General features: G+C 32.8%; 1 protein-coding gene across 1 annotated transcript; it reads left to right on the plus strand.

Annotated features, from left to right (window-relative positions):
• Nucleotides 1–1,376: 1,376 nt before the first annotated feature.
• On the plus strand, nucleotides 1,377–6,993 carry LOC147408391 (thioredoxin-like protein YLS8). The gene is made up of 2 exons (XM_086437373.1): nucleotides 1,377–1,590; nucleotides 6,478–6,993. Exons 1-2 carry the CDS (start codon nucleotides 1,471–1,473, stop codon nucleotides 6,784–6,786), a joined length of 429 nt encoding a protein of 142 aa, XP_086293499.1. The 5' UTR covers nucleotides 1,377–1,470; the 3' UTR covers nucleotides 6,787–6,993.
• The last annotated feature ends 5,779 nt before the right edge of the window (nucleotides 6,994–12,772 follow it).

A 12,772-nucleotide genomic window follows, 5' to 3' on the forward strand; every position in this document is an offset into this window, starting at 1 on the left:
TTAACCTTGTTTGAAATTTTGAGCCCAATAATATGGAAGTAGTTCATGTAAGGATATAATATGTAGAAGTGGAAGGGCAAAGATAGGTTGCTTTAAAGATTTGAGTGACCAATCCATCATCATGATCGGTTGCCCAACTGATGGTGTTTCACTCTTCTCATTCTCAAATAATGGATCACGTCATGCAACGTTGGAAAAACTCCCACATTATCATTCTCAAATAATAAAATAACATGTTAATATCATTGACCTTGTTTTAGGCACCCCAGTTCTTAGTAAGGGCAACCATCTTAGCACGGGTACCCACAAATTTATTTCTATGATTTAAGCACCCTTACATATTTCAACACCCATGTTTTTTTTTTGTCTGGTCATTGACCAATCAATGTCAACATGAACATGTCAATGTAAGTCAAAAAAAAATCTTTTGGAGGCATGCCAACATGCCTCCTTCAATGTTGACTCTTGACATGAACATGTTTGTGTAAAAATGGGTGCTCAAATCATGGAATAACTTAAGCAAAAAACTTAAGTTTTAAATAGTTCATGGGCACCCTCTTATTAACACGGTGGGCACCCTTAACTGCAATCTTGTTTTATGGGTGTGTCTCTATTTGCATACATCAAAAGGGCCCATTTTCGCTCACTTTCTTGTAATACCCACCTTAACTTTAAAATAACTATCTACACATACATGTTAAATATACTTTAACCTAAATTGTTTATTTCAACCACTTCAAGGTATCGAATCATTTTTTTTTTCTTTTTCGCTTCTCACTCTCTCATTTCTTCTTCTTCTTCGTATTTAGAAAAGTTTCAATGAGGGTGCTAAACTTTGATCTTACTTATTTTTCTTATGCTAAACATTTTCAATCGAGTTGAAATCGTTCATATGAGAAAGTTATGTTCGGTAGGTATCTATCGAGTTTGTTTGATAACATTCAATACTAAAACAAGTTCGATCTAAACCAATCGAATAGAACTGTAAAAAATCTTCGAGTTCCGATTCAAAATTATCATTTTAAGATTTTAATAGAAATTACCATCTTCCTTAATGATTAAATACAAAAAAGTAAAATAAATAAGATAACTTGAAGAAAAAAAAATCCTAAAACCTAATCGTTATTAATTCAACCTCTCACAAAATTCAGAAGGAGATGAATATGAAGAAGAGGAGGAAGGAAGGAAGGAAAAAAGAAGAAGAAAGTGGGTGTAATAAGCCAAAATAAAAGCGCAAAATGGCAATTTACTTTTTATTTTTTATTTTTTATTTTTTATTTTATTTTATTACCAAAGTCATTTAAGTGGGTGCATTTAGCCATTTGGGTGTGTGCATATAGACGCACCTTTGTTTTATTCTACTTTTTAGTGGAGAAAAAAGAACAAATCTGCTACTTCGTTTCTGCAAGTTCCGAGTTTCGACTCCATTTTTCTAGGGTTTTTGTTTTTTTAGAGGAAGAATACGAAAGGATGTCTTACCTTCTGCCTCACCTCCATTCGGGTTGGGCTGTAGATCAAGCCATCCTTGCCGAGGAGGAACGGCTCGTTGTTATTCGGTTTGGTCACGATTGGGATGAAACCTGCATGCAGGTTCTCTCTCTTTCTCTCCCTCTCTAATTTCTTTTCTTCCATCTTTCATTCAATTTTCTATTTAGATTTGATATAGTTTCTTTAATGCTATTTTATATTCTTGAAATTCTTAGATTATCTCTTATTATTACAGATTCACAGCTGAGGTTCTCTTTGAATTCTCATGTGCCCTAACTTTGAATCTTTAGATACTCTGTTCTATCTCTTATGAACTGTGAAAGTAGGGTTTGTATTAGGGTTTAGCCCTTAATTCCATTGTTGATCACTGCTTTATGGAATTGTAGATGTTGACCATCTTAACATATGGATTGATGAATCTGAGAAGATGTTATAGTTATTTACAATCTTCTCCTCCCTTAGAAACGCTTTTAAATATATATATATATATATATAGGAAGAAATGGCAGAACTTTTGACCTTTGCGTTTCACTCTGTTGCCTTATTTTACGTACCTGATTTGAGGCAGATCGGACCTCCAAAAACAATTCAAGAATAGTTTAATGCGCTCAGCTCATCAACGCCTGACACAGACATGTGGATCATCCTATGCACATTAGCATGGTGTACTCCTGTTTGAACCAGAGTTTGAAACCAAACTTCTGGTGAGATCAAATGTAGATCCAACTTTCTATTCATTTGTGGGATCTGGGAGGTCCGTCATTGCCCTGCTTCTATCTGTGTAGATGTGATCCAAGTGGGTTAAAGTGCCCACTGAAACAAAAAAATTGCCTTGATAAGGTATTCCCTTCTTTCTCTCTCGATGTTATTTATAGAATCTCCAAAATCCAACAAAGGATTCTTATAATATTTCCTTTGGATAATCCATTCAAATTAATCAAATAGTTTAAATACAAAGAGTCCACCTACAACTTACCCGTACCTTCTCCTAAAATATTGAAAAAACTACCCATTAACTTAGCCCACGTAGGACTTACCTATTCCCACAATTAAAGAACCACTCCTAAGAAATGATCCTATGCATTTAATGTACTTTACACTACATCACTACCATCTCCCAGCGTAGGAATGTATCATCTTACTTTGGCTTAATATCTGTGTGAAAAATTTGATGTGCAAGGATTTTTATTAAAGAAAACTCCCCTAGTGAAATTGGGTATTTTGGAACTTTGGGTTTGTTGCAAATTATGCTTATTTATTATTAACAGAGGAAGTGCATGTTTGATACCAAATGGTTTCTTTTGTTTTATTTGACATGTAAAGAATTTTATTAGAGAAAAGAAAACAAAGAAAGACACAATTAAGGTGATTGCTCAAGTGTGTATTTGACCTCAGAATATTTTCTTTAAGACAAGGCTTGGTCAAAACGATGTGATTTTGAGTAGGAACTCAATTTTTGTTTCCACCTTTTGAAATCATTTTTGTCAAAATAATCATTCTAACGAGGTCTTGGTAGATGAATTTGATTGTAGTTTTAGTGTATCCGTTAGTGATCTATCTTCAAATTATTGGACGATCAAGTCACTGAGAAATGAAAAAGATGTTGGAAAGACAAGCTAGGAGGCAATTTTTTTGGTTTTTAGTAGTAAGGAAGGGGTTAGTGGTTAATGGAAGTGAAAGTGGGTTCAACAGGATTTGAACCTAGGTCATGGGAATCAACTCTACTCAAGCCTTTACCACTTAGCTAAGTGGCACCTTCTTGAAGATGGTTGAGGCTACCCAATGTCCAAGGGTCTTACAGAGATACTATGGTACTTCATCGAATGCTTGAATTTTTTTATTATTGTGGGGTTTATTATTTCTCATTTTTATTTGAAACAGGTGGGGGAATTGTTGGATTTTTTTTGTTTGAAATAAGATCAACTTTGGTTTATTCTTATTTATCTATTTAGGCTGGGTTTCTCCTTTAATATGAGAGGTTGTATGTTCAAATGTTGTGAAGAAAATTTTTACATAAAGTAGGCACGGTTTTGTGTATATAAGGGTCTATGTTCTCGGTTAAACCATGATATACTAGAGGTCGTTTTGGCTGTTGATCTAATCAATATGTACTGTCAGGTGCAACTCATTGGATGGATGAGATTGGAAACATTGATTTAAAATCAATAGTTTAAATTTATTTAATGGGTGTGATGAATCCACATGTGTCTCTACTCTCTATAAATGGAGACAATTACCTTTTTTTTCTTAGTGGAATCCTTCTGCAAAAGTTGCATGACTTTTCAATAATTATAGTTCTATCATTTTGACCCAGAAATTATGAGTTTTCCATTGTTTGTGTCATTTGAGAAAAGTCACAAAACTATTTTGGGGAGCCACCAATTTTATTATGAAAAAGAGTTCTTCCGTCGCTTACCATAACTTCAAAACTTGAGATCCCGGAGTTAGTGTTGCTGTGAGACCTTTGGACATTAGGTGGCGTTAACTATCTTCAAGAAGCTGCCAAGCAACACACTTCCTAGTCTTGCGTTCCAAAGCTCTTTTCCATTTCTCGACGACTAACATCTAATGCTTACTGTTTTTCTCAATATGTTTACAAACCATTATGCATACCAGGGTAATTTTCCCCTTCCATCAATTTTTCAATGCTTAGCACTTACCACACGCCTACTCAAAACTGAGAAAGAGGGGAAGGGAAGAGTAATGTTTACAAACCTTTAGGCCAGTGTGCCTTTTTTTTTTTAAGCCAAGAATTCGTGCATCCTTGAATTGTCAGCCATGAATCTCTTGAAGATCCTCTTTTTGGGATAGCCAATTCAAAGCCGAAGATTAGTAATCAATGCCAGGCTTGAGAAACTTTATAGCTGAAAATGTGAATTGAAATCAATAAACAGGGAGTTGTTAAACAAATTAAGAGAAACAGCAAGCATTAGATGTTAAAGTCGTCCATAAATGGAAAAGAGCATCGGTGTGAAAGGCCAGGAAGTGTGTTGCTTTGCTGCACTTGCAGTGAATGGCCTAATGTTGAAGTTATTTCTAAAACCTGGATGGTAGGTTACCGTAACAGAGAATGGCCCTAATGCGCTGGCATATGTTGTGGCAATATTATATGTGTTAACTCGGACCAAAAACTGGATTCTGAGCCCACACCCCAATTTCATGATAGTGTGTAGAACGATATATATATATATTTTTGATAACCAATAGTGTAGAATGATTCACCACCTCTCATTCAGGTTTTCTTCATCGTGAAGCATGCCCCTTCTTGCTCACAATATTTTGAGACCTACCTTAACCCCAAATAGTTGGGAGACAACTCTGATGGTGATGATGAAGACATGATTCTTTGCTTTTAGAGTATGATTTGTTGGCAGTGTTATCTTCCATGAGTTGCTTATAGAAGGAACACATTTCGTTTGGTATTTTTGCCTTTTAAATTAATATTTGTTAGCAAGGTGACAACTAATATTTTCAGGTACATAAAACTAATTCAGGATAAATATTGTATTAATATGAGGAGTCATTTCTTTGCATAATATTTATTTCATTAATTATATTAGGTTTAGTGGGTCTTTGTTTTGTCTCCTTAAATCTTTTCGTTAAATCTTTTTTGAGTATCTTTTCAAAATTAATGTAAGACAATTTTTTTGATCGGTATTAATGTTAGACATTGATCATAAAGAAACTTATAGATTTGTGCGATTCTAGCGTGTTCTTGTTCTTATGGTAGTCAATATCTGATCCAATTAAAAAACTTATCACACAAATATGCAATGGTTTTATTATCTTCTCATTCTTGTTTCAGCACAATATGATGATATTGGACAATATTGTCTAGAAATACCTTCCCAAAAAAATATTGTCCAGAAATCCCGAAGTTTCACAAATTGTCTGAGATCTGTACCAGTGTAGTGAAAGTACCATCACCTTTATGACCACAAATGGTCAAACACAACACTGAGATGGGATGAATACCGGTTTCCTAGGGATCATTACACCGCTGAGTAGGGCTGGTACTGGATCAGTATCATACCATTACCGATCCAAAAATTATACCTTATGAACCATAACCGAAACCGAAACTGATCCAATCAATGAATTGTTGAACCAAATCCTATCCGATTGGGATTTTGCTCAATCCAAACCTGATCCAACACCTTTAAAAAATGGGTTAAAGACAATGGGTTTGGGCACCTAAGGCTTTGGGAGAGGAGATGTGGAAGATGATGATGTTTAGAATTTTGTTTTTTTTCGGATCGAATCGGACTGGATGTCGGATAAAAATCGGATCATTGCCACACCTACCGCTGAGATGGGATACATTTCAATTGTGAATCCGGAATCCCTAGGGATTATCCTTCCATCTTGAGTGTATCCTTAAACACTAGCTTTTCTTCCTTGCATGCAAACAAGTGTGTAACAAGCTCTTACCTATAATAAAAAAGCGTGTTACAAGCTCTTTCTTGTATTTGAACTTATTAGTTTGTCTCAGTTTTTTGTTTCTGTGGTATTTAAGAAATCAAGAATTGATTTTGTGTTCAAAGAAATATTGATATTTTATGTGTTATTTGAAGTTCATTTTTATATGAAAATTAAATTAGAAGTAAATTTGGACTCTAAGCACCTGAGGAACTCCCATGACCCACATTTTGGTTGGCACTTTCTTATACGAAATCAATTAAATAAAAGTAGATTTGGTCACTTGGCGCCTTTGGAACTCCTGCAACCCACATTTTTTTAGCGCTTTTGGCTATGCTCATTTGTTCTTGTGCTATTCTCTCAAGTTTGTCACATCAATTAGTCTGCAGTTCTCATTTTGTAAAAAAGTGTTTCTATATTTTTGTGGAAAGCTAGAAAGACGACAACGATGAGGCTCCTGTAGTGGATTTTCCCTATTTGTATCCAAATACAGGCCATTCTGTCAGAACTTGTCCGTGCGCCAAACATCAATTTATTCTTTTTTTTGTGTGTGTGTGTGTGGTTTTGCAGATGGATGAGGTGTTGGCATCAGTTGCAGAGACGATAAAGAATTTTGCAGTACTCTACCTTGTGGACATCACCGAGGTGCCTGACTTCAACACCATGTATGAGCTCTACGACCCTTCAACAGTCATGTTTTTCTTCCGCAACAAACACATTATGATTGATCTAGGGACTGGAAACAATAACAAAATCAACTGGGCCCTCAAGGACAAGCAGGAGTTCATTGACATCATTGAGACTGTCTACCGTGGGGCCAGGAAGGGCCGCGGTCTGGTGATTGCACCCAAAGATTACTCCACCAAGTACCGTTACTAGGTCTTATCTCAAGTGTAGCAATATGTTATACATACTGCATAAAACTGTATCTCTACAATTCTACTAAGTCTATCTACACCATGTAAGGTGAGTGAAACATTTCTTGCTTTAAATTCGAGTCCATTTAAATGTATTGCCATGGTGGGGCCTATGTGAATTTCTTGTTGAACAATCTATTTGCACTCTATATGATCATCTTTGTCGGCATTAGTTCTTTATGACATCACTAACTTGTAAAACCTCTTGTTTCTTAAAAAAAATATAAGCAATTATCAGATAGTAATTTGTATTTTAGTAATAATATTTATTATTCCATATCATCATAAAGATCCTAGCATCCTTGTCGAAGCCTTATTTGAAACCTTAAATCTTGGTGGGGCTGGAATTTTGTCATATTAGACAAAATCACTTTAAAATGTGAGGTTTAAGATTTTTATGTGATCTGTTGGCTGTTTACCTTTTATGAAATCTGCTATATTAATATGTCAGACAAAATCACTTTAAAATTTAAGGGTCAGAGTCATATGTGATCTATTGGCTGTTTACCTTCTATGGTATATTCTATTAATATGTCAATTAATATTAGCAAATTAAGATATTTGTGTGCCTACAATGTATCGTTCTTGAGTTAAAATATTAGAAAATATTTTGAAAAAAAGTAAAGAATTCAAATTGAAAAAGATAAGCAAATATTTATTTATTGACAATCCAAGGGCACCTTTACCCTAAAGATAAACAGTATAACTGTACTTTGGTTTTGGGTAAATCGAATGTTTTTTTTGAATTTAGAATTTTTTTTTTTTTTTAATAAAACATAATATAAGTTATATTTTAAAATATATTATTACCATAAAATAATTATTTTGTTGTTGTAGGCCAATTGTATAAAATATAATGATAGAAATATTTTTGTTTATTCTATTGCCTATTGTATGTGTAAAGTATATAAAATATAAAGATAGAACATTTTGTTTTCTATTTGATAACTATTTATTACAATAATTAGTTACTTAAATAAACTTTCTTTTGATGGGTAACTATTTACTACTATAAAATATATATTTTGTTGCCAATTGTATAATTATAAATATAGAAGGTGGGGGTGGGGGGAAAATATTTCCAATTTTTTTTTAATTTTCCAGGTTTTAATCGGGTCAATTCCAATTTCGATATTGGGTTTGGGTTCGGGTTCGGCACGGTTTCTATCAATGGAAACCGAACCCATACCAAAATAATTCAGTTCATTTCAACTCGGATGGGTATGGATTTGGTTCCGATTTTTCAATTTTCGGGTAAGGGGTAATTTGTAGTTGTACATCCCTAAGCCCTATCGTTGCACCCACAGGGTTTTATCCCCGTTTACATGGTATGTTTGGTTTGTGGGAGTATTGCATGTATCAGGGGATTTGGGGGAGCTATCTGATGAGGAGCCTGATTCAATTTGTGTTGAATTCTAGCATTCTTTGAATAATGGTCATTATAATGAGTAGTGTGGGTGGGGTTGAAGCCTACACTTGAATCCAACAACTACTAGAATTTATTGATTGAGACTCTGTCAGGATAACAATATTTAATATAAATTTAGAAAATTAGTTTGCTATTAGGAGTTGAATTTTTTAAGAATCGTGATAGTGATAATTTGACACTCTTTTTTGTATGCTGTCTTACTTAGCCGTTCACAAAATCATAAATATTTTTTCGTCTACGGTTTTGTGAAGGGAGCGTATACTCATTTTTTTTTTTTTTTTAATTAGTTTATTTCAATTATACTTTAGATTGTTTCCTATTAGGGATTTGCCTTGTAGTTATTTTATTTGTTTCTTAAGTAACATCCCTGGGAACATAGGAGGTAGGTTGTGTTTTGTTTTTAAAAGTCTCATTAATAAACATAGTACTGATTGGTCGTGTGGCACCAATCAGTGTTAGAATTGATTTAGTACTAAACTTGATGAGTATATTGAATATAGTACTACATTTTTCTACCTATGTTTTTTCAATTGAAGGTGTTGCTAATCGGCCTGCCAAACAATTGTGAAGAAAACTAGGAGGTTCAATCATCAAAGGAATCTTCTTTAAATAGGTTGAAGTCTCTAATCAAATATCTGGATCGAAATTGTTCAAAACTTGGAAGTCGACGAGTCTCCTTCACATATAATGGATTTGTAGGTACGTTTACAATATCATGCATGCAATTGTGTCGAAAATGCCCATCAAGGGTGTGGCTTGGTGGTAAGGCGTAACGACAAGAGTATGCTCCTCTCGATCGTGAATTCGAAATCAAATGCAACCTCTAAATAACCTACTTAGCAGGAGTTGTGGACTCTAGACTTAGTCTCATCAATGTAGGGATATTTCATAGGTTACAAAGAATAAATAAATAAATAAATGTGTCGAACATTCCAAGGTTTAACCAAAAAATTTATCTTGTGATATAATCAAAACAAGGGTTCAAATTTATTATTTGCCAACTACCAAGTCAAGCGGGTCCAATTCCGCCCAATTTGTTAATTGGTGACTCAATCAAGTTAATCAAGTCTACTTGGACCCAATTGGTAATTGATGACTCAAATGAGTCAACTTTATTATTCAGGAACTCAACAGAGTCAACTGGTTCAACTCTAACACACATGTCTTCAAAAAATCCCTTATTCGTGTGGTCTCCTTTGTAAATTATTGCATGTTAATAATAGGGTCTCAATATTACCATATCATTATTGTTTGATTTTTTTTAAGATCTACACTCTAAGTTATAATATCATATTTTATGTAGTGAAAAATTAATGTGGGATTTATAATCTTTTGGTTGGCATTATCCATAATAAACGATTCACTTGAAAACTAATAGAAAATGACTTAAATGCTCTCTTTTTAAATATTTTTTCAAGAATCTTTGATTTTTTTTTTCTCTCAAATAGCCATTATTTTCAATATTTGGGATACGTAATTTTACTCTCATTTTCAATCTAAAGATGTATAATTTAGTAAGTAAAAAATACTTCACAAAATAAGTTTTCAGAAACAGTGTTAGCCAAATGAGATTTTGGATTCTAGAAATCAATTTCTATGAAATGATTTTGATAATCTATAATTATAATCAATAATCACGTTCTACAATCTGAACCAAACGCCCCCATTGTCTTGTACGGAACCCGTCAACGTGTCAATTGTCTAGTGGCGAGATCATTTGACTTCTCATAGCATTCACCACGTACTCTAAATGCATCGTAAGGTTCCAAAGGATTTCTCCATAACTTGAAGATTTGTTATCTTTTCTCCATTAGTATTCAATATTCATCCGAAGAAGTATGAACTGTCTTCTTAAGGTGTAACTTCACCCTCATTACCTTTTCAAAACTTTTTGTAAGAATTTTGCATGATGCCCCAAGCTGGTTTCACCAATATTGAATTAGCTATTTTTTCAACGATTAGTTTGTCTATCGATTGAAAGATTAAAAAAAATTGTGTTTTGTGATATTTCTTTTTGTTCTCTCAATGCATATCTCCATACTTGGATGAGGTTTACTTGATCTATCAGTTCCACGTAAAAAAAAAAAAAAAAAAGGCTTTTATTTCTCTTCCCAAAATCAGTCATCCTTCAATCCCTTGAGTAAAAGTTATAGCACATTCTTCAATCTCAAGATTAATCTACTTTAATCATCAAACCTAAAGAATAAGATAAGATTTTTGAAATAGAAGATGATTAAAAAATTTAGTAGATAATTATAGAGTTCTCTACTAGGGATTAAGGTGAAGTTCAAATCAATGGATTGAAGACGAAGTTAAATAACTTAAAAAATTAATTTACCATAAAGGTTGAAGACCTTGGAGATGACAAGGTATAAGAAGAAAAATTAAGGGTTTTTGGTTACAAGAGTTGGCAATTTGTTTAAAATGGCCAATTTTTTTAGGACCCTTGCTCCTTTTGCACTCTGTCGTTTGTTCTCTCGGAGTTGATACAAAGTGGTTTGTTCCCCATTCTTGTCTGCAATCTAGCAGTTAAAAGTTCCAAAGTGATCGAGTTATAATGAAGGTTCCATGTTCTTAGGGATGCAAGTTATATTTAGCAGCTTAGATTAGTCTTTGCTCATAGAATACTTGTCTTTGCAAGTTGGTTCTTTAAATCATGATTTCTTGGAAAAGGCATACCAGAATACATATACAAATTGTACTTAATAATCAATTTCATCATCATCAGTGAACGATTCAAGCTCCTCCTTTCAACTATATATATATATATATATATATATATATATAATTTACTGAATTTTACGACTTGTGTTCATTTTATTAAAAATGTGTCGTTAACAAGTTCAACAACTTCGTTAATTTTTCTCAAAATTTTATTCACTAAGTTCAGGATCAAGATCAAGGCCCTAGCCCTTGTTTTTTTTTTTTTCTTTAGGCAGATCGGGCCAGGATAGTGGGTATCATGCCCAATTGACAACCCACTGACTTGATAGTTGATACTAATAATAAATTCTTTCAAAGAAATCAAACTTTTGAAAAGAAAACAGTAGAAAATAAGAATCTAGAGTCTTTGTTTAGTTGCGCTTGAAAAGAAATAAGAAATATAAAGGAACATTAAGAGAAAAAAAATCATGTTTGGTGGCTCATGAAGAATGACTCTTGGAAAGATCATTTGATCCCAATCGTGTAAACATGAAATCGTATTGTGGAATTGATCCTTTGAGATAAGACGTATCGAGATGTATGTTTCCAGGATACATATAAATCTGACCATAGAAATATAGGATTTCGTGTTTGCAAGGTAAGGATCATGTGTTTTCTCACGAGTCATTCTGCACAAGTCATTCGAATGACTCAAAAAGCAAACACTCCATATTTTCTTTAAATCATAATTTTAGCTAAAGTGCATTTACATTCGACAACCTCATTGATTAATACTTAATTAAATTATCCAATCTTATAAATAAGTTTCATGTAAAACAAATTTACAATCAACGGTAAAATGAGACCCAATTCTTATCTCTCGCAGGCTCATGGGATCTTTTTGGTTGACATCTATATTCAACATGATTGATGAATTTTAATTATTTAGTTAAGATGAAAAAGTGTAAATTTGTTGTACATAATTTTTTCTATGGAGGAACTCACTACAAACTCAAAGTGTAAGGGACTCATAATGTCAAATTAAGATAAAGTTAAGGGTATAAAGTAAGGGGAATTATTTAAAGTACGCATGCAAAGAGATTTTTTTCTTCTAAATAATCCCTAAGTTTTGGGCGACATCTTAAAAGTCCATTTAGTAAAAAAAAATTTCTTAATAGTCCCACCCTATCTCACATTTATAATGTCTTTGAAATACCCAAATCATCCTTTTCACATAGTTAGGTTTTCCAATGGCGATTATGATCATTTTCTTCGACAATCTTTGATCCTGAATGATAAATAGAGAATGATATTCTCTTAATTTTGAATATTTTGACGTATTTTTTTTATTTCAATGATTTATTACAAAAATTAAAGAACAAAGTTGAGATTCTAATTTTTTTTAATGATTATGTTGTAATTTTTTATTTGCAACTATAATTTATACATTTTGGTTATTTCAAGGAGAATTACCCAACATCGAAGTTCAAAAGAAAGAAAAAAATCTCAATCTCATTAACAATTTTTTATTGTCTATTTCAACATTTAATTACTATCGAGTTCGACTGGTTTTTTTTAATGAAAATATTGTCAAACTCAACAATAATTAAATATTAAATTAGACAATAAAAAATGATAAACTCAACAATAAGTAGTGAGGTAGACAATAAAAAATTGAACTAGACAATAAAAAGTGGTGCAATCGACACTGCAATTTGAAACCAGATTTTTCATTTTTTTGACTTCGATATATGGTAAATCTCTTCGAATTATCCAAAATTCATATATCATAAATGCAAATAAAAAATTATAATATAATCATAAAATAAAAAATTAGAACCTCAACTTTGTTCTTCATTTTTTTAATGAAACATTG

The sequence above is a fragment of the Akebia trifoliata genome, chromosome 3, assembly GCF_017979445.1.
Source record: "Akebia trifoliata isolate Shusen 1 chromosome 3, ASM1797944v1, whole genome shotgun sequence".
NCBI lineage: Eukaryota > Viridiplantae > Streptophyta > Magnoliopsida > Ranunculales > Lardizabalaceae > Akebia > Akebia trifoliata.